This window comes from Pelophylax lessonae (assembly GCF_965119305.1).
Source record: "Pelophylax lessonae genome assembly, chromosome: 13".
Taxonomy (NCBI): domain Eukaryota; kingdom Metazoa; phylum Chordata; class Amphibia; order Anura; family Ranidae; genus Pelophylax; species Pelophylax lessonae.
This window is the reverse complement of record NC_138780.1, coordinates 23,594,399-23,617,840: the sequence shown is the minus strand read 5'-3', so window position 1 is coordinate 23,617,840 and position 23,442 is coordinate 23,594,399. Positions and strand designations below refer to the sequence as shown.

Genomic DNA, 23,442 nt, shown 5'->3' with positions numbered 1-23,442 from the left:
AGAGAGAGAGAGAGAGAGAGAGAGGAGAGGAGAGAGAGAGGAGAGAGGGAGAGAGGAGAGAGAGAGAGGGGAGAGAGAGAGAGGGAGGAGAGAGAGGGGAGAGAGAAGGGGAGAGAGAGGGGAGAGAGAGGGGAGAGAGGAGAGAGAGAGGTGGAGAGAGGAGAGGGGAGAGAGGGGAGGGGAGAGAGGGGAGAGAGGGAGAGAGAGAGAGGGGGAGAGAGAGGGGAGAGAGGAGAGGAGAGGGGAGAGAGGCGAGGGGAGACGGAGAGAGCGAGCCAGGAGAGAGAGGACAGAGGAGAGCGGAGCAGCTGAGCGCGCGCTCGCTGAGCGGCGCGAGAGTGGGGCCCCCCTTGGCCAAGTGGGGCCCCCCCCGGGCAAACCGCCGGGCGTGACCCAATGGAAAAGGCGGCCCTGCCCAGATGCACTCCGAAATCTTGTGGAAAGCCTTCCCAGAAGGGTGGAGGCTGTTTTAGCTACAAAAGGACGTGTCGGGTCCCAATTAATAGCTTTGGTTTTGGCTTGTGTACATACTCTACATGGCTAAGGTTTTGTGAATACCTGACCATCGCACCTATATAAGCTTGTTATGCATTTCCAAGCCAAAACCAAGGCTATTAATTGGACCTGACCAGTCATTTGTAGCCATTTAGAGCATTTATGAGGTTGGGTACTGATGGACAAGGAACCTGCCGTGCTTTCAGTTCATCCCAGTGGTGTTCTGTGCAAGGCATAAAAGAAGAAATGGCTGCACACCACCATGGAATCCAATGAAGAAAAGTTCCTTTATTCACATAAGTGGTACAAGGTACAGCAGGGTAGGGCAGTACTACTCCTACAGATCTCCTGCTGCATGACGTGCTTACTGTTCAGCTGTTAAAGCTGAAAGTCTGCAGTTAAAGCACATCTTGTTTGTTTCATTTCAAATCCATTGTGGTGGTGTATGGGGCCAAAAAAGATTTGAATTGTGTCGATGTCCCAATATTTATGGACCTGAAAGTAGATCTGGAAGAAATACACAAAGCACACCAAGAATTAAGGAAAGAATACACATGGCTCTTGACTTCAGACAATAATTTGCTTATCCCGGAGTTCAGCCCTACAATATCTTCCAAATTGTAAATATGTAACCGAATGACTCCTATAGTCTGAATATGTTATGTTAAGTGTTTTATGGCTTATTTCCATACTACATATGCAAATCTGGCTTCCTGGGTCATGTCCCTCCATGATCACTATGAGTGGACAACAGTCTCCAATGAGGTAAAACACCCACAATGTCCCTGGCAACCAGAGACCATGTGTTCTTTGCTAGCCTATAGCCCCTAGAAGTAATTTTGGGGGGGGCAGCATTCCTTATTCATATCCAGAATTTTTTTTTCACTCAAAACAACATGCTTCGGCAACATTGACCGATTTGTATCAGTTGTAAACTATATTACCAAGTTGCTTTAAGAAAGAAAGAAATCATGATTTGTCCTACCTTGCCCGTCAGGAACTTGTGTGCCATGCCGAGAATGAGATAAGCCCAAAAAATGTGCAGACACTGCAGGACCCACAGCATAACGTTGAAGAAATAGTATCCGAAAAAGGGTGCGTAAATCTCTAAAGGGTAGACCCAGGTGCAGTGCAAGATCCTGCAGAAAAGGACAATTCACTTTCAGTCTTACTATAGTGTTTATAAGTCGTATAGTCAATCACCCATGTGAGAAGGCTTTCCCAACATTCCCCGTATTGCATACTGAATAATAGTTCTGCAACCTCCCACTCATGCTCCAATGTGTGTGTGTGGCAAATTTAGGAGGCGGTAGTGGAATCAGGGAACACACTATAATGGCTGCTCTCTAAAAGCACTCCTCTTTGCATCTTAAAAGGCTTTACTTTATTGGAGTAAGATGGTGATGCAGTTGGTCAACAGTCATTACATTATTAAAGAAGACCCACTGACCACCAATGTAAAAAGCATTCTTCCCACTGACTCTCCCTGATCCCCCAATGTAAGGGGCGTTCTTGCCGCTGATCCCCCAATGTAAGGGGCGTTCTTGCCGCTGATCCCCCAATGTAAGGGGCGTTCTTGCCACTGACCCTCAATGTAAAGGGCATTCTTGCCACTGACCCCAAATGTGAGCGGCATTCTTCCCACTGACCCCCAATGTGAGGGGCATTCTTCCCTCTGACCCCCAATGTGAGGGGGCATTCTTCCCACTGACCCCCAATGTGAGGGGGCATTCTTCCCACTGACCCCCAATGTGAGGGGCATTCTTCCCACTGACCCCCAATGTGAGGGGCATTCTTCCCACTGACCCCCAATGAGAGGGGCACTCTTCCCACTGACCCCCAATGAGAGGGGCATTCTTCCCACCGACCCCCAATGAGAGGGGCATTCTTCCCACTGACCCCCAATGTGAGGAGGCATTCTTCCCACTGACCCCCAATGTGAGGGGGCATCCTTCCCACTGACCCCCAATGTGAGGGGGCATCCTTCCCACTGACCCCCAATGTGAGGGGGCATCCTTCCCACTGACCCCCAATGTGAGGGGCATTCTTCCCACTGACCCCCAATGTAAGGGACATTCTTCCCACTGGGCGTAGCATAGTTTTTTTGTTCTGCCTAGTACTACTCCTGAAGAAGGGGATGTAACCCTGTAGTTATGATTTATGAAGCACTGTGTCCGTCGATGAACGAAAGTGAAATGAAATACACCAAGAAAAATAAAACTTATAGATGGAAGGAATCTGCACAAGAGCTATACGGTTATTGAAAACAAGAAATCCTGGGCAGTCCAGGAAAGTCCTAGAGCAGTGTTTTTCAACCAGGGTGCCGCAAGGAGCTCCCAGGGGTGCCACAACAGCAGCCTGATTTGAGCAATCCACTGTTAACTCCTGTGATGTACAGAGGAGGCAAAAAGCTCAGCCCCCACCTCCTCCCGGCTCACTGTTCTTCTCTGTATTACTGCCGGGAAAACAGAAAGCAGAGCTAGCCGTCCTCCCGTGTCCTACAACCGATGACGTTATCGGCTGCCTAGGGCATGTCAGGCGGCCTGCTTGGCTGTCTGCTTTGCCGGTGTTCTGTTGAAATAACCAACTCATCAAAATCTTCAACCACGTCACTTCCGGTGCACCAAGTCACAATCAGCTGGCGCGAGGTCGAAGAAAATTACACCACCATGTTGGTACACCTAAAACATTGCAGGTTCCCTGTCCTCTTGGTAAACACGGGTAAACAGTAGCCACTCACTCGAAGTTTACTATAACATGGTGGCCTGTCTGCTAAGACCCTCTCATAGAACTATGGAGGAAGATCAGCTACTAACATTGCGGTATACCTAAAACATTTCTGATTCCCTATTGCTAAACTTAGGACCAGCTGATCTTCCTCTATAGTTCTATGAAAGGGTCTTTGCCAACAGGCCACCATGTTGTATTAAAATTTCAGAGAGTGGCCACAGTTTACCCGGGTTTACCAAAAGAACGGGGAATCCATAATGTTTTAGGTGTACCAACATGTCGGTGTTCTATAATTTTCCTCAGCCACCGATGATCTGCGCATGCACAGTGTTGACATCATGCCAGCTGATCGTGATTTGGCCGCACCGGAAGTGATGTGGTTGCAGATTTTGACAAGTTGGCAATTTCGACAGAACACCAGAAATAGTACAGAGGAGAGAGTCGGGAGGAGGTGCAGGCTAAGCTCTCTGCCTCCTCTGTACACAGGAGTTAACAGTGTTCCCCTCCCTCCTCTATCTCAGGAGTTAACAGAGAATCAGGCTCAGATCAGAATGTACAGGAGGGAGAGGAGCTTGAAAGGGGGGGGGGGGTTAGAAAGCACAACCCCCACTTTCTGGTTCTCTTCTCCTCTGCACGCCAGGTGCAGTGCAGTAGCACATGCAAAATTATGCGTTTTCCAGTACCACACAAAAATATGCTGTCTTTTTCAGAAGTGCATAGGTGCCATCAATTCTTAAGACACTCCCACGCAATAGAAAATGCCATGCGAGGGAGCGCACAAAAAAGTGTGCACGTTTAGATGCGCCTTCTGGTGTGAATGAGTCCCCAGACTGGTGTGAATGTGCGCAATTCTAAAGGGTGCCTTAACTAAAAAAAGGAAAACACTGTCCTATAGAATGTTTTTTCAACCAGAGTGCTGCAGTACCCTGGGGTGCCACGGTAAAAAGACATATAGCTCTTTACAGTCCAACCATGAAAGAATTACTCTGTTAACTTCTGTGTACAGAGAGGAGTGAAAGAGCTCACCCCACTACTCCTACCTATCTGTCTCTTGCCGGCAAAACTGAAAGCTGTACAAGCCACCCGCCTGTGTCCTACCAACCAATGACATCAATGGTTGCCAAGGACTGGTCAGGCGGCTTGTACAGCTTTCAGTTTTGCGGGCAAAAGTACAGATAACAGCATAAAGGAGGAGAAGAGAGCCGGGAGGGGGTGTGGGGACTTACCCTTTCATGATCTTATTGTAAAGAGCTTGATTACCTCCCCCTATCTCCTCTCCAGGCTGCTCATGTTTTATGGGTGAAGGGCAGTAATCTATCCCTGCAGTCCCGCACAAAACCCCCACACGGGATGGGGGGGGGGGGGGAATTTGGGATAGCAGGGGGGATTTGCCTTACAAACTCCATTGTAGGGCTTTTTCAGTGCGGGAATGCGTGTGAAATTGCACCACACAAAAATGCGCTGCCTTTTGCAGATATACGTAGGGGTGCCATTAATTCCTAATGGCACCCCCATGCATCCACCAATTGCATGTACGCTTGCGCTCACTAAAACATATGGTACCTCGATTTAAAAACCATGCCAGCACATTTCACATGCATAGAACAGCCTATTAAAACCGAAGCACGTGGGAACATGCAAAAAAAACGCTCATGCTCAGAAGCACCTCCTTGTGTGAAGAAGCCCTTAGACCGGTGTGCCCTGGGATTGTGCACAATTCTAAAAGGTGCCTTGAGTGAAGAAAGGTTGAAAAACACAGTCCTAAAGTATGTGCCTGCCATGATTTCTGTGCTTGATTTTCAATGACTTGAGCATCCCATTAGCCACCAGCAGAGACCAGCGTTAGGCAATGAACATTTACTCACCAAAAAGGAAAAATGATTATCCTTGTAATGATGAACACCAATGCAAACACCACAAATATATTGTTGCAGGTCTCTTTCCAGCCGGCGTAGTTAAACATCTTGGCAGACTAAAAGTAAACAAGGAGAACAATAATTAGTCATCAAAAAGTATAATTCTGACCATTTTGTAACACATGAATAGTGTGCATTGTAGGAAGACCTTCCTTCTTCCTTTGCCTAAAGTTGGCCATAGAGAGTGTGATTTTCTTTCATGCAACCACCCACGGAGCTATTCTGTTCTCCCGGTGGGGGGAGCTGTCCCGGCTGAGAGAACACACAGTGATTATTGCTAGCAGCTATAGCAACTGGCAATCTCAAAAAAATTCCGACAGGCTGGTTGTATCCAAGTTGATCTATAGATCAACTTGGGTACAATGAGCCTGCACATACATGGGCATCATACATCAGCAGGGACTGGTCGAGATTTGAACAGTCTATGGCTGGCTTAGAACTAACCATAGGCTCTGCATGTCCAACTGGCTGAAGACAAAACCTCAAGCTTGTGTCCCACTCTACTCATCAGTTTAAAGGCCTGTGTCAATGGACGTTGGGCTTGGTTGGATGATATACTTTTGAGATACTTCTGAGATCAATAAAAATCCACTGACAGGTCTATCTGACCTGCAAGCATGTTTTGCATTCCCATTGACTGTTATGGGAAGGCAAAACTAATTTAAAGTAAACAGAAGCCTGTTGAGACAGGACATATGGAGCTACGGGGAGCCGGAGATCGGGAGCTACGGGGAGCCGGAGATCGGGAGCTACGGGGAGCCGGAGATCGGGAGCTACGGGGAGCCGGAGATCGGGAGCTACGGGGAGCCGGAGATCGGGAGCTACGGGGAGCCGGAGATCGGGAGCTACGGGGAGCCGGAGATCGGGAGCTACGGGGAGCCGGAGATCGGGAGCTACGGGGAGCCAGACATATGGAGCTACGGGGAGCCAGAGCTACGGGGAGCCAGAGCTACGGGGAGCCAGAGCTACGGGGAGCCAGAGCTACGGGGAGCCAGAGCTACGGGGAGCCAGCAGGTAGGAGGCAGCAAAGTGACAACTCTAACACTGGCTTATTTTTGGAGAATGATATAAAATAAACTGTGTTTTCTATTCTTTCTAGTTGTCTGCATCTCTACAGAACAGATGTCTAAAAGGCACAAAAAATAGGATTTGGTTGCCTGACAAAATGCCCTAGGGGTGCCTTTAAGGTGTTTTAGGTGACCCCTCCCCCCCACACACACACACACAATAACCACTAAACACATCTCCTTAGGTAAGACATCTCACCTCCAAGAAGAAGTCTGAGCAATCATGAATGACCATGACCAAAGTTCCCACTCGAATGTAATTTGCACACCATGAAAAACTGATCAGAATAATAGTGGCCACGTGGTGGATGATCTGCTCCTTGAAGTCCTGCAGAAAACAGAACAAGCCAATTTTACTCACAGACGTAACACTGCTACTACTGCAAATAATCCAGCTAATTACACAGATATACTGTAATAGGCTACAGAGCTTTGTAACGAAGACATAAAAAAATCACTAACAGTTTTGGGTATTTGATCACATAATTTTCTTGCCCAATGCATATGTAAATTCAACAGGTAAACCAAGAGAGCTCCAGGATACAAGGAGAGGTGTGTTGTAAGCCTAAAAACTTCCTTCCTACGGTAACGATGCTGCTCTCCAATGACTACAGTATGGTGACAAAGCATAGTCACCCTAGGACGAGAAGTTTGTTACGAACAGAATCGCCAGATTAAAATAAAGGTGAACAGCCTGGAAAAAGGAAAACTTTCAGCCACCACATCTAAAATCAAGGAAGCTGCAATATATGAGATTTTGGTGCTTTGCTTTAGATACGCTTTAAATCTGAAGTCTAGCCACTCCGCAGAATACAGAAGTGAAACATATAAGAAATTCTGTTCAGCCAGTCTTCTGCTTACCTATGGATCCAAGCTTTTGGAACACAATGTATGAGTTAGGGATTTGTAAGGGTTGCAGTGAAGAACTTACAGGTTATCAGCTATATTTACTCCCGGTGGCAGAATGCTTCAACAGTAGAACTGGAAGTTGCAAGCTATTTATATATTAAACTGGAGGGATTAAACTCACATGTGGTGTGAGCACCTGGTCAGAGCTGATCCCATACAAGAAGGGCCCAAACTCACTTGTGCTGTAGGCAGCTAGTCAGGGCGGATCCTTCACAGGAATGACCGAGACTCATTTATGCAGTAAGCAGTTGGTCAGGTTAAATCCCTTACAGGAAGGACTGGTACTCATTGGTGCTGTAAGTAGCTGGGCAAGAAGACTCATTTGTATTGTAATAGCTGGTTAGGGTGGATCCCTTATAGGACTCATTTGTGTTGTAAGAAGCGGGTCAGGGCAGATCCTTTACAGCAGGGGTCTCTAAACTATGGCTCTCCAGCTGTTGAGGAACTACAAGTCCCATCATGAGACATCAGTCTCTGGGAGTCATTCCTGTAACTGTCAGAAACTTGCATTTCCTCAACATCTGGAGGTCCATAGTTTGGAGTCCCCTGCTTTACAGCAAGGGTTGAGATTAATTTGTGCTGTAAGCAGCCAGTAAGGGTGGAAACCTTACAGGAGGGGCTGAGACTCATTTGTGCTTTAAGTAGCTGGTCAGGGCAGAGCCTTCACTGGAAGGACTGAGAATCATTTGTGCTGTGAGCAGCTGGTCAGGTTAAATCCCTTAAAGGAAGGACTAAGACTCATTTGTGCTGTAAGCAGGTGGTCCTTTACAGCAAGTCCTTTACAGCAAGGGTCTCCAAACTATGGCCCTCCAGCTGTTGAGGAACTATGAGTCCCATCATGAGGCATCTGCTTTTGAGAGTCATGCCTGTGATGGTCAAGTTTTGCATTGCCTAATGGGACTTGCAGTTCTTCAACATCTACAAGTAGGACTGAGACTCATTTGTGTTGTAAGTAGCTGGTCAGGGTGGATCCCTTCTAGGAAGGATAGACTAATATGTGCTGTAAGCAGGTAATCAGGGTGGATCCTTTACAAGAAGGACGGAGAATCCTTTGTGCCGTAAGCAGCTGGTGAGGGCAAATGTCTCAAAGTAAGAACTGATATTTATTTGTGCTGTGATCGCATGGTCAAGGCTGAGCACTACGCTGCTGTTCTAAACACTCACAAAAACAAGATGCAGGTTAAAATAAGGGGAGCACCTCCAAAATAAAAGGAAAATCTCACAATGCCTCCAATACATAGGGCAAGTGTGCAAGGATGTACCTATCCACTAGGATTACTTACCTTCCTCTTGACATCAAATGCCACTCTAAACAGGAGAGACCAGTAGAAGCCCAGTTCGATCATATAATACCAGTACTGTGAGGGCAACATAGTCTGTGGACAGAAGAAAAAACTTGTACATTTTGTGTGTTTAGAGAAAAACTCAAATCAGCACAGCATACATACTATAATCCAGCCCTTCCTGGTTTGTAAAATAAAATTATACTTTATAGGTTTTCTCTACAAAAAGACAAAGGTGATTTTTTTTTTTCTCTGATTTGTCTTGTTCCCCCAGAGATAAGTGAGGAATCTACTTGTGCTCCCTCTCCATACATGTGAGCTTGTGCTATTGAGCTTCATAGACAACAAGCCTTCCTAAGAAAAGCTTGTAAGAATAGCCTCCCAAATAAGTATAAAGGATGCCCCTCCTCTGCTGCCACTTCCAGTAATGTCTCCTCTCTACTTCCTCCCAGGGAGGTGAGTTGGGAGGAAGTAGAGAGGAGACATTACTGGAAGTGGCAGCAGAGGAGGGGCATCCTTTACCATTCAAGATAAGGAACTTAGGAGATGTGAAGTTATGTCGATCTAACATCATTTATGAATCAAGTGTGATGGACCTAGTGCCAGCCATCATTGGAAATACTGCTTATTCTGGGTTTCCATTATATGATCTATGCCCGTTTGACCTTTCCTAACTGGGGGTCAAACGTTCCGGTAAGGAGACTACTTTACTAGAACACGTGGTTTCTCCAAGATTTGGGATTTCAGCTGTATGGTGTCGGAATTCTTCTTCTTTTTTTCTTTCACTCATCACTGACTCTTAAGCACCCGGTCTCATGGACTTTATGGACTTTTGTCTATTTTGAACTTCTGCTGCATGTTATAAATCTATAAATTTTTTGGCGCTGTACACCTATTTTAATTGGTTTATTGGTCTGATAATACTTATGTACTGGCTGCCTTTTACTAACTAAGTGCGGCTTTCTCCCCCCCTTTAGACATTACTATTAGTAGTCTGAGTTGGGTAACAGGTCCCATTTAAATGTCATAGTTACCTGTTTAGGGAAACCTTTCCAAACTTCACGGAGATCATGGAACCAGGGCTTCTGGGGATGGAAAAATATTATAACAGCTCAATGTAACCGTAAAGGACACAAAAAAATATCTTGCACTACTTACGACACAAAGCAAATATTTAAAGGTACTAAATATATTCCAAGCGCAAACTAAAAACATTGGGTAGAGATCATCTGCAGTAATGACCTGACTGCCCCATATGCAAACTGATATTCAATATTCATTGAGGCGGTTGTACATTAAATGGGAACCGCCATCTAAATATGTATTCATCTAAATATGTATTCATAAATAGAGCAATAAACTGGATTTATTATATGACATGCCATAAAGGCAAATGTGTAGGTTATTGAAAGCGGTTCCAAATGGCCTCCAGCTTCAAAGACTCTGTGATAACCGGTGTCTGAGTTCCTCCAAGACGACCAAATTGAAAGCTTCTGATCATCGCCTAATAAACATCTGTAAGGAGGGCATTCTTCCCACCAACCACCAATGTAAGGACATTCTTTCCCCCCAATGTTAGGAGGGCATTCTTTCCCCCCCAATGTAAGGAGGGCATTCTTCCCCCCCCCAATGTAAGGAGGGCATTCTTCCCCCCCCCCCAATGTAAGGAGGGCATTCTTTCCCCCCCAATGCAAGGAGGGCATTCTTTCCCCCCCAATGCAAGGAGGGCATTCTTTCCCCCCCAATGTAAGGAGGGCATTCTTTCCCCCCCAATGTAAGGAGGGCATTCTTTCCCCCCCAATGTAAGGAGGGCATTCTTTCCCCCCCAATGTAAGGAGGGCATTCTTTCCCCCCCAATGTAAGGAGGGAATTCTTTCCCCCCAATGTAAGGAGGGCATTCTTTCCCCCCAATGTAAGGAGGGCATTCTTTCCCCCCAATGTTAGGAGGGCATTCTTTCCCCCCAATGTTAGGAGGGCATTCTTTCCCAAGGAGGGCATTCTTTCCCCCCAATGTAAGGAGGGCATTCTTTCCCCCCAATGTAAGGATGGAATTCTTTCCCCCCAATGTAAGGATGGAATTCTTTCCCCCCAATGTAAGGAGGGAATTCTTTCCCCCCCAATGTAAGGAGGGAATTCTTCCCCCCCCCCCCCCCAATGTAAGGAGGGAATTCCTTCCCCCCCCCCCCCAATGTAAGGAGGGAATTCTTTCCCCCCAATGTAAGGAGGGAATTCTTTCCCCCCCAATGTAAGGAGGGAATTCTTCCCCCCCCCCAATGTAAGGAGGGAATTCTTCCCCCCCCCCCCAATGTAAGGAGGGCATTCTTTTCCCCCCAATGTAAGGAGGGCATTCTTTCCCCCCCAATGTAAGGAGGGCATTCTTTCCCCCCCAATGTAAGGAGGGCATTCTTTCCCCCCCCCCCCAATGTAAGAAGGGCATTCTTTCCACCATGCAAGGAGGACATGTAGTTCATGTAGACCATTCTGATTGCAGACATTTTGAAAAAAAAAAAAAAGAAAGGAATGCCTCATAGCTTTAGGTTTTTATAGTTGAGTAACGAAGGACAATAAAAAGGGAGGTAGACATTTGACCAAATCAGACAAAACATGAGGTGCTGAACTCAAGAATTACAATCCTCATATGCAAGCTGATGGTAGCTCCTGCCAACTTGACCTTTGCTGCTCAGGAGGACAGAAGTGGGGTGGCTAATCCCATTAGACGAGAACCTCCCAACTTAAGAAGTTTTGGGTGAACAGAAGTAAGGGAGCACCAAACAACCAGCTCAAATGTTTATACATCTTTATTCTTGCCTCTTGCCAGTATATTGACAAGTAGTAGAAATGTAGTAGTCAACACATTTTTGGGCCAAAGAATCTTCCTTCAATAAGACTTGGGCTGAAAAAAAGTAAAAGTTTCAATGTCTGTTTATTGGTAATGGTCGCTGAGCTCTTCACATGTGACTATTTTCAGATTAAGATCCTTTTTTTTTTTTTTTTTTTTTTTTTTTTTTTTTAGGAGAACACATCACAGTCCATACAAGAACTCCAGCAACCCTAGTCCAAGCCCTGATGAAGGGGGGATCTTTTGGCCCCTGAAAGGCATTGACTACTGCATTTTTACTGGTTGGCACTATATGTCAAGACTAAGGATACATTGACTTTTGATTTGATAGTTCCTTCCTTCTATTCACCGACTTACTGTTGATGAACAGATATACAAAAGCACAAAAAGAAGGGCAGAAATTCATCCTCCACTGAAGATCACTGTTCAGTGATAAACAAGCCACTTTCCCATTGTTAAATTCCCATTGTGGAAAAAAGAGTCCCCACCATCTAAATTTTTTTTTAGCAGTTGGGGAGAACGGGTTGCCACACTTAATGTGAAGTGTTCAAAAGATGTGTTTTTTTTTTTTTGCATTTTGTTGGAATCACAGTAAAAGGCCAATGCATTTTAGGGGCTCCCTTCATCAGGAATGCGTATACTAGAGAAAATGAAAAGGGAGAAAAATGGACTCAAGAATAGGAAGATTTTTTTGTAAAATGGAAATGATATATCTTTGGAGCAAGATTTAGCAGATTGTTTAGACAGCCTATTTTATTTTTATTTTAGGCCGCCTTTATTATATATTAGCAAGCTCTGTGACCAAATGATTGCATAGTGCCCAAAAACAAAATCAGAGCGTATGCATTTTGGGGGCTCCCTTCATCAGTATTGCATACACTAGAGAAAATGGCTTTGAAAGAGAGATTTTTTATTATATATATATATATATATATATATATATATATATATATATATATATATATATATATACACACACACACACACACACAGTATATAATCTGTCTGTTATGCCTGATTTTTCTCTATGTATACTTTATTATTCCTGAATGAGAAAAATAATGTATATTTACAATGTATGTTATTTTATAAAAAAAAAAAATATATATGTTATTTTATAAAAAAAAAAAATGTATGTTATTTTATAAAAAAAATAAATAAAAAAAAAATATAAAAATATATATATATTTTTTTTTTATATTTTTTTTTATTTATTTTTTTTATAAAATAACATACATTGTAAATATACATTATTTTTCTCATTCAGGAATAATAAAAGTATACATAGAGAAAAATCAGGCATAATAGACAGATTATATACGGTGTGTGTGGATAGAGATATATATATATATATAAAAATTAGGAATAGTAAGACAAGCTCTAAAGGGAAGCTCTAGGCTGGTTTTAGGTGTCATAGGTTAGAACAGCCTTTCCCAACCTTTTCAATACAGAGGAACCCTCAAAATAAATTTCTGGTCTGGTCTCGGGGAACCCCTGCTAAAAATTAATCTCCAACTCATGACACATTAGTGTGACAGTCAGTGGGAAGAACGCTCCTTACTCTTGTCATCATTGAGAAGAATTACCCCCTTACAGATAGCTAAAAGGAACAATGGTGTCATTGGAAATGTATCTGAGAGGCAGAAATTGCCTATGGCTCAAGGAATCCCTAGCAACCTCAGGAGGAATCCTTGGGTTCCACGGAACCCTTGTTGAGAAACCCTGGGTTAGAGAGCAATGTGACCAAACTACGGCATAGTACTTAGAGCATGGAACAGGAGACACTGACAGTTGAGTTGCTATTGCTGCAGGTCACCTCTGTGTAGTAGATTGAGATCATATGCATAGTATGAATTGCTCGAATTTGTGAAAGATTTACCTTTGACATATTATAAAAAACTAAAACATTTTTAGTGAATTCCAATTTGCCCATCCCTCTTGTTGCAATACTAGCAAAGATCACATGGATTGTTTTTTCCAAGTATCACATGATACAGTAGACCCCATCATACATGGATTATACCCATCCCCATTATGTCCTTAGGCTGGCTGCACGCTATACAGTCAGATTGTACAATATCTGTACAAGCTCATTTAGATTTACTGTGTAATAGGATGACACACCTAACAATCGATTCAATTTCCATCCAGGCAGGCAGGCCTTTGCACTATATGGGTGATGGTAAATCTTAAGCAGATTGTACATTAAGATGTATGGTCATTTAATGGGGGCCATAAACACTTTGGTTCATGACTGATTTCTTTTCTGATCAATTGCTTTCAATAGGAACAATCAATCTATAGTTGACAACCCATTCAATCACTATGCCACATGTAAAGAAATGGATTTCCACAGAAAATTTCATTGATCATGTTAGGATCGTAAGTTATCAATTTGATCCCTGTTTCCGCCATGTGATCTGATCAAGCTATGATCATGTTCATGAAAAAAAGTATCTCACTGCTGCCAAATCTTGCAAAACGATTGATAATATTGTGTCCTGGCTGATCAACCCAGTTTGAATGAAAAAATAAATAAATAAATAAAAATCGAAGCATGTATGGCCACCTAATTAGATCTACCATCAACTATGTAGTGCAGGGGCCTGCCTGACTGATTACTAAGTGAATTGGTTGTTTAGGTTTGTCCTCATATTACTGTAAATAGCTTTGGTAACTAAAGCAGATTGGATTGTATAGTGCAGCCTCTCTCAACTTTTGTTCAGGTCTCTGGGATCCCCTGAATTAACCAATTCTGTGGCAATTCATTGGAGGTCAGTGGGAAAAAAGCCATCCTTACATTGGTGGTTGGAAGAATGCCCTCCTTACATTGGTGGTTGGTAGGGAGAATGCCCTCCTTACATTGGTGGTTGGTAGGGAGAATGCCCTCCTTACATTGGTGGTTGGTAGGGAGAATGCCCTCCTTACATTGGTGGTTGGTAGGGAGAATGCCCTCCTTACATTGGGGGTTGGTGGGAAGAATGCCCTCCTTACATTGGTTGTTGGTGGGAAGAATGCCCTCCTTACATTGGTTGTTGGTAGGGAGAATGCCCTCCTTACATTGGGGGTTGGTGGGAAGAATGCCCTCCTTACATTGGTGGTTGGTGGGAAGAAAGCCCTCCTTACATTGGTGGTTGGTGGGAAGAATGCCCTCCTTACATTGGTGGTTGGTGGGAAGAATGCCCTCCTTACATTGGTGGTTGGTGGGAAGAATGCCCTCCTTACATTGGTGGTTGGTGGGAAGAATGCCCTCCTTACATTGGTGGTTGGTGGGAAGAATGCCCTCCTTACATTGGTTGTTGGTAGGGAGAATGCCCTCCTTACATTGGTGGTTGGTGGGAAGAATGCCCTCCTTACATTGGTAGTTGGCGGAAAGAGTGCCCTCCTTACATTGGTGGGAAGAATCCCCTCCTTACGTTGGTGGGAAGAAAGCCCTCCTTACACTGGTGGTCAGAATGCCCCCCTTACAGATAGCTAAAAAAGAGAACTGGAGTCATTCCGCTAGCTCTGCCAAGTCGAGTTGGCCTTTGAACTATGCAGACACCATCAGATGGGAGGTCTAACAGCCACAACTGGAGGAACTCCTAACAACCTCTGGAGGAACCCTGGTTGAGAATGGCTGTTTCTCTCTATCCAAAAAAATAAAACATTTTAGCTAGAATTGGGCTTTAAAGGCTGAAACCCCCACTTAGCACTTATGTTGAAAACTTTCAGCAGGGCATTTGTATGACCTATCTCAACATGCAACAGACAACAGATTTGGGATAAGAAAAAGAAAAAATAGTTACTTACGTCTACAAGGACCGCCATGCCAGCAATGAAAGCAAGAAGATAAAAGGTGAATCTCCAACTGTGAAAAGAATGTAGACATCTCAGAGTGGTCATCTACTACATGGACAATTATTAACCGCTTGGTAGATGCAAGCGTCTGCTGTTTTCTTACATGTACCCATTTGAGGTCACCCCAACAGAAATCCTGATCATCCCGTCTAACAAAATAATTAAGAGATGGACACACTTCGGGTGAAAAAAAAAAAAAAAAAAAGCTTACAAAACATCCAGTGATTATACCACGATTGGCTGTCGCAAAGTATTATTATTATTACAGCGCTTTACAACATGAGGGCAGACAGTACAGTTACAATACAATTCAATGCAGGAGGAATCAGAGGGCCCTACTCATTAGAGCTTACAATCTAAAAAGGGAGGGTAAAGTGAAACAAAAGATAATAACTGTGGGGGACGAGCTAATGGAGAAAATAAATGTACAGTTATTAGGCGAGGGCAGAATAGGCTTCTCTGAAAAGTGGACAGAGTAGGAGACAGTCGGACAGATTGGGGTAGGTAGTTCCATAGATGAGAGAGACTCAGGAGAAGTCCTGGCAGGTGAGCATGGGAGGAGGAGACAAGGGAACTAGAGAGCAGGAGGTCTTGGGAGGAACGATTTGGTTGGTATTTTGAGGTTAGTGATGTAGCTGGCTTTGTAAGTTATTAGTATTTTGAATTTAATTTTTTGGATGAGCAGAAGCCAATGGAGGGATTGGCAGAGAGGAGTAGCAGACACTGAGCGGTTGGTAAGGTGGATGACTCTGGCAGCAGCATTCATGATGGACTGAAGGGGGGGGGGTAGTCTATGTAAAAGTAAGCCAATGATAAGGGAGTTGCAGTAGTCGAGGCGAGAGAGGACCAGGGAGTAAACTAAGAGCCTTGTGGTGTCATTGGTTAGGAAGGGGCATGGTTTGGAGATGTTGTGGAGGTTGAGGCAGCAAGCTTTGGACATTAATTGGACGTGGGGCCAAAAGATAGTTCAGAGTCCAGGATTACACCGAGCACCTTGGCATGTGGGGACGTGGTGACAGTTGCGTAATCGACCATGAGTGGGAACCACACTAATTAGTTTGCGATCATTAGTCTAAGACCTGCAGCTGTCAGTGAAAGCATGGCCACAGAACTAGGAGAGCGCACAGGTGCAGGGTTCTGGTTTACAGCTGAATGGTAGCATTCTAACCACACAAGGGACTGTGCCTAGGAATGTTAATTTACAGACTGCCCAAATTGTGGCCTGCGACTACATTTTATCCTGATTTTTTTCGGCCCGGGAATATTTGTAAAGTATACAATGTGGCCCTCGTACTGAAGAGTTTGGATACCCCTGGTCTAGGGCAGTGGTTCCCAACCTCAGTCCTAAAGCACCCCCCTAACATGTCATGTCCCCAGAATTTCCTTCACCTTGCACAGGTGCTTTAAATCAAGGGTCTCAAACTGGTGGCCCTCCAGCTGTTGCAGAATTACAATACCCATGAGGCATTGCAAGGCTGATAGTTACTAGCATGACTCCTATAGACAGAGGCATGATGGGACTTGTAGTTCCGCAACAGCTGAAGGTCCGCCAGATTGCTTTAAATCAGTGTCAATGACTGGGTATTTTTGACCGCTATTTAAGGGCAATTCCCAAAACAGGGCCTGTAAGGGGTACTTGTGGAATAAGGTTGTGAACTCCCGATCGAGGGGTTAATGAAGGTGGACAACCGTTGGTGCCCAAGCCACCGATGGTGGGGTTAATGAAGGCACACAACCATTGGTGCCCAAGCCATCAATGGAGGGGTTAATGAAGGCACACAACCGTTGGTGCCCAAGCCACCGATGGAGGGGTTAATGAAGGAACACAACCATTGGTGCCCTAGCCACCGATGGAGGGGTTAATGAAGGCACACAACCGTTGGTGCCCAAGCCACCGATGGAGGGGTTAATGAAGGCACACAACCGTTGGTGCCCAAGCCACCGATGGAGGGGTTAATGAAGCCACACAACCATTGGTGCCCAAGCCACCGATGGAGGGGTTAATGAAGCCACACAACTATTGGTGCCCAAGCCATCGATGGAGGGGTTAATGAAGGCACACAACTATTTGCCCAAGCCATCGATGGAGGGGTTAATGAAGGCACACAACCATTGATGCCCAAGCCATCGATGGAGGGGTTAATGAAGGCACACAACCATTGGTGCCCAAGCCATCGATGGAGGGGTTAATGAAGGCACACAAACGTTGGTGTCCAAGCCACCGATAGAGGGGTTAATGAAGGCACACAACCATTGGAGCCCAAGCCACCGCCTACTACAATAAGCTCTTTTGAAAATCGTTATTTGCTGTACTGGTTGTAACCTGGATTATATTGTGTGTACAACAATACCGAGCAACCAATAAAAGCTTTAAAAAAAGGAAACAAGGTGTTGGTTCCCACAGTAATAAGATCACAAAGTACAACGGCCCCTTCTACATTGTCTACGGAGGCTTACAATGTATTGTGTGCGTTCCCAACGCCCAGCAGTCACACTCTCGCCTGTGGCTTGTTTAAAGCCATTTCCATAGAAGCAGCCGACACATCGGAAAAACTCATTAACCCTTAAAGAGCTGGCTTTTCAGCAACCAGCATGCAAATAATTCCGATCAAGACACTTCATTTCATTCACAAGGTGCAATGTATCAATATAGGTTTTATATTGATTAACCTCCCTGGCGGTCTGATTATGTCCAGATTTCTGTGCTAAAAGCGGTACATTCTTTTGCATGGAAATCTGTTTTACATTTTTAAAACTCACCTTCCCCTGCGATCCCCCACCGTCCTCCCGCTGTGTGCTCGGCCGATGCCGGCACCTGTCTTCTGTTTCCCTTCCCTGCTAGCGGGTGTAACCGGCAGCAATTTAAAAAATGTAAATACACCAAATGAGATGATACAAAGCTGTGATCCTAACGGATTACACTGTATCATCCCATTTCACACCAGGATTTCACCTGGTGACTTTTCCAGTGCCCTTGCCTGTGCTTTTCCAGTTCTTTGTGCCTGGAAAATTGAGAACGACCATGGCGTCCAAAAAGCATTCTTTTTGAGCAAAAATGATTTTAGACGAACTGGAAAATAGCGACAGCGAAACTGAGTTACTTGAAGAACTGAGCGATAGCGATTCGTGGGAAAATTTGTCATCAGGTACGGAAAGTGACGACAGCGGCGATTCTGAGGTCTCGTGCCAGAAAGAGACATCAGAATCATCGCGGTCGTCACTTTCCGCACTTGATGACAAATTTTCCCACGAATCGCTATCGCTCAGTTCTTCAAGTAACTCAGCTTCGCTGTCGCTATTTTCCAGTTCGTCTAAAAGCGCTTTTGTGCATAAAGAATGCTTTTTTGACGCCATGGACGTTCTCAATTTTCCAGGCACAAAGCACTGGAAAAGCACAGGCAGGGCACTGGAAAAGTCACCAGGTGAAATGGCATGATACAGTGTAATCCGTTACATTTTTGAATTTGCCACCAGTTCCACCCCCCCTGCGTCGCAACGCTCGCAGGGAAGGGAACCGGAAGGCAAGTGCCGTCAATCGGCCAAGCACAGAGCGGGGAGAGACTGTAATGAGAAAGGTGAGGACGGCAGGGAATCGCAGGGAAGGTGAGTAACATTGCGGGGTAATCCCGAGTGTGGCTCGGGGTTAACGCTTTTGGTACTGAAAATTAACCCCGAGCCACACTCGGGAATACCGCTAAGGAGGTTAATAAAGGCTCATACACCACTATAAGAAAATTGGGGCGAACATTTTCGTCCAAAGAATTTTCGTATAGTGTGTACACAACGTTCGACAGCCGATTCTCAATTTTCGTACGAAAATTCTTAGGGACACCAAAACTTCTCTCGTACGGGAACAAAATGAATGATTTAATTTAACCGCTTGCCGATGGCCTGCCGCATCTATACTGCGGCAGGCAGGGTTCGCTGCGTGACTCGCTGTACCTGTACGGCGATCCGCGGGAGCAATGCTGGGGGTGCGCATGCGCTCCATTAGCCAGCGGGGAAGTCAATTTACAGGGCCGGGGGACACGATCGCCGCTGGACACCCTCAATCGCTCCCCGTGGAGAAAGAAAGATGATCTGCTGTTGTAAACACAGCAGACCGTTGTTCTCTCAGGAATCAGCACAGAGCAACTGTGATCCTGCTATTTTTTTAGGAACACAGGTCTCTGTATTGATTCCACAAGCCCATCCCCCTCACAGTTAGAAAACACCACCTAGGCGTACACTTAACCCTTTGATCCCCCCTGAGTTAACCCCTTCCCTGCTAGTGTCAGTACAGTAACAGTGCATATTTTCAGCACTGATTACTGTAGTAACGTCACTGGTCCCCCCAAAAACGTCAGTTAGGGGTCCGATCTGTCCGCCGCAATGTCGCAGTCCTGCTAAAAATCGCAGATCGCCGCCATTACTAGGAAAAACATAAATAAATAAAAATGACAAATCTTTCCCGTAGTTTGTAGACGTGATAACTTTTGCGCATGCCAATCAAAATACGCTTATTGAGATTTTTTTTTTTACCAAAAAAGATGTAGCAGAATACAAGTTGGCCTAAAAGGATGAAAAATTTAGATTTTTACATTTTTTTTTTACTGGGAATGTTATGTAGCAGAAAGTAAAAAATATTTTTTTTTTTTATAGAATTGTCGTTCTTTGTTTATAGCGCAACAAATAAAAATTGCACAGGTGATCAAATACCACCAAAAGAAATCTCTATTTGTGGGGAAAAAAAGAAGGACATAAATTTTATGTGGGTACAGCGTCGCACGACCGCGTAATTGTCTGTTAAAGTAACGCAGTGCCGAATTGCAAAAAATGGCCTGGTCATTAAGGGGGAAAATCTTCCGGTCCAGAAATGGTTAATGTGTACGGTTTTCTGAAAAATCTGAAAAGACCGCGTATGATCAGAAACAACAACCAATAAAAAAAAGCCTTCGTCGTACAAGAATTTTCGCACCAATTTTCGTTCATTGGTTACAATTTGCTTTTAAACAAGGAAAATCAGACGATCGTTTGCCCGATTTTCTTATAGTGTGTACCCCACGTTACTGAGCACTGTATTCATTTTTAAAGTAGTAGTAAACAATCAGGAATTTTTTTTTTTTTTTTAACCCAATGCATTCCAAGCATACAGTTATGTGTCCAACGACATTTTTTTGTTTCAGGTTTGTGTCCCACATTACATATTTTAATGTTTACCGATGGCTGCAGTTTCTGGTCGCGCGACTAGTCCCATGACTCTTAGGCTCCCCGTCACCGCGCATGAGCGTCCTAAACACTATAAAGATCCCACTCACACTGCACATACGTGCTGTATAGCGGGCACACATTCACAGACATATGTAATATGCACACGCCAAGGGCGCCTACATATGAAAAACATTGAATGTTGCAGATCACCGCGCATGTAAAAATTACAGGGCCGATGTTTACGGTTTACTCGAAAGGGATGACCCGTAGAGGGTTTAGAAGCGTCGTCTATGGAAAATTTGGCTACTGAAGTTCTTATATATATATATATATATATATATATATATATATATATATATATATATATATTTTTTTTTTTTTTTTTTAGCAGAGGCCATAGAGAATAAAATGGAGATCGTTGCATATATATTAAATAAATATATAAATATTTTTTATCACACCGTATTTGCGCAGCGGTCTTACAAAATGCAATTTACTTCGAACCCACAAACATTATACATATATATATATTTATTTTTTCTTTTTTTTAGCAGAGACCCTAGAGAATTAAAAGGAGATCATTGCAATATTTTTTTTGAAATTACTTTTGAACCCCCTAGCATTATATTATAATTATTTATATATATATATATATATATATATATATATATATATATATATATATATATATATATATATATATATATATATATATATATATATTTTTTTTTTTTTTTTTTAATTTTTTTTTTTTTTTTGCAGAAACCCTAGAGAATAAAATGGAGGTTGTTGCAATATCTTTTTTTTTCTTACTTGAAAATTACTTTCGAACCCCCAAACACACACATATACATAATATATATATATATATATATATATATATATATATATACACATATATATATATATATATATATATATATATATATATATATATACACACACACACACACACACATATACACATATATACACACACATACACACTATATATATATATATATATATATATATATATATATATATATTTTTTTTTTTTTTCTTTTTAATTAAAAAATAAGAAAACATTAAATTTAGCCCAATTTTTTCTAGAATGTGAAAGATAACTTTACGCTGAGTAAATAGATACCCACCATGTCATGCTTCTAAATTGCGCACGCTCGAGGAATGGCGACATAAAAATCCCCATAGACGACACTTTAAAAAATTTCTACAGGTTACCAGTTTAGAGTTACAGAGGAGGTCTAGGGCTCAAATTATTGTTCTCGCTCCAACGATCCCAGCGATACCTCACAGGTGTGGATTGAACACCGTTTACATATGAGGGCGCGACTTGCGTATGCGTTCGCTTCTGCGTGTGAGCCAACGGGGACAGGGCGCTTTAATTTTTTTTTCCTATTTATTTTAGCTTTTATTTTTACATTTTTTTTTTTTTTTTCAATTTTTGATCACTTTTATTCCTATTACAAGGAAAGTAAACATCGCTTGTAATAGAAATAAGAATGACAGGACCTTTTTTTTTATATCAAGAAAAAAACTTTTTAATGTGAGTCAAAAAGATCTCACATCTACACTAAAAAAGAAAAAAAAAAGTAATTTTTTTTTAAATGATAAAAAAAATAGGCTCTTTATATCTGTTGCTAGGAAGCGACGTATGATGTCGCTCCGGTCCTCCAAGGCCATAGAGTGGAGTGGGGGCCATCTTGCCATCACTTGACTTCCTGCCTGAGGTGACAGAGGACCGGATCGTTTTCCCCACTACCGACGTAGGGGGAAGGGGGGAGGGGGGGGGTGGGCATCTCTCCCGCCACCCATAAGGGTGATCCCGCGGTGAATCCGCCGCAGAAACAACCCTTACGTTAAAGCGGACCGCCTGCCGTTTAAAAACAGACTGTTCTTTGACAAATATCTGGTTGCTAAGCAGTGGGGCGTCAAGCTGGCTGCCGCGTCCTCATCAACCGATGACTCATCAGCTGTCAGTGGCTTCCCCGCTAACAGCTGATTGTAAAGAATAAAAGCAAATTAAAAAGTATGAGAAAATATTTTTTTAAAAAAAGGATTTGTCAAAAATGGTCTCTGGGTTCTTCTTCAATGTACCCCATACTCATTCACATAGGGGAGAGGGGCTGAATCTGGGGGACCCCTTAATAAAGGGGGCTTCCAGATTTTGATTGGCCCCCCACCCGTAAACCCCCTGAAAACCAGCTGCCATGGTTGTGGAGGGGGGAGAGGCTCTTGTCCCCATCAACACGGTGCTTTTCGGTTGGGGGGGGGCGCTTGCCCCATGTTGAGGGCATGTGACCTGGTATTGGTCAGGAGAATGGGGACACTCACTCATCCCCCCTCCCTTTCCTGACCTGCCAGGCTGAATGCTCGGATAAGGGTCTGGTATGGATTTTGGGGGGGGGGGGGGCACGCCTTTTTTTTTTTTTTAATTTTGGCGTAGGGTTCACCTTAAAATTCATACCAGGCCCTTCAGGTCTGGTATGGACTGGGGGGGGGGGGGGGGGGGGAGGGCACGCTGTTTTGTTCTTATACTTTTCAATTGTCGGCTTTTTTAATTGTTTGATTTCTTACGGGTTTACCGGAGCCGTCAGTGAATCCGGAAGCAATCTGGTCCAATCAGTGGCTGGGCAGGAAGTCAAATGAAGGCAAAAACGGCCATCACTTGGCTCTATGACTTTGACGGGTTGGAGCGACCTCCAACGTCACTTTACGTGATGTTTGGGGGTTCGAAGTAATTTTTAGCAAAAAATACAGATTTTTTACTTGTAAACACCAAATGCCATAAAAGACCTGGTCTTAAACTGGTTAATGACACCAATGATCCATTGTATATAAACCAAGAGAGAATTTTTGGCACGGTTTCTCAAGGTTATCTTGACCGTTAATGTATATTGAGATATATATGTGTAAAAAAAAAAAATAAATAAATCAAAAAAGCAGTGACAGCACACAGTACTTTTATCTCTCATTACATAATAAAAAAAAAAAAAGTCAAAGACTGTACATAAGAATATAAAAATGCTAAAAATTCTCTTGTTGGTTTGCATGTAATGGATTACTGGTGCCAAGAATTCTTTGTATATAATGTAATTATAATCCATTGCATATAAACCAACAAGAGAGAATTTTTGGCACGGTTTCTCAAGGTTATCTTGACAGTTAATGTA

The 23,442-nt window shown here is 43.6% G+C and overlaps 1 protein-coding gene across 1 annotated transcript in view; it reads right to left on the bottom strand.

Annotated features, from left to right (window-relative positions):
• Positions 1-23,442, bottom strand: part of CERS2 (ceramide synthase 2) — a gene marked incomplete at its 5' end in the record, with an annotated part of 58,745 nt that overhangs the window by 5,452 nt on the left and 29,851 nt on the right. Inside the window, 6 exons of the mRNA XM_082275943.1 lie at positions 1,481-1,634; positions 5,091-5,197; positions 6,408-6,536; positions 8,401-8,493; positions 9,435-9,485; positions 15,032-15,089. Coding sequence (XP_082132069.1) covers positions 1,481-1,634; positions 5,091-5,197; positions 6,408-6,536; positions 8,401-8,493; positions 9,435-9,485; positions 15,032-15,089 — 592 coding nt within the window. The remainder of the gene's footprint in view (positions 1-1,480; positions 1,635-5,090; positions 5,198-6,407; positions 6,537-8,400; positions 8,494-9,434; positions 9,486-15,031; positions 15,090-23,442) is intronic.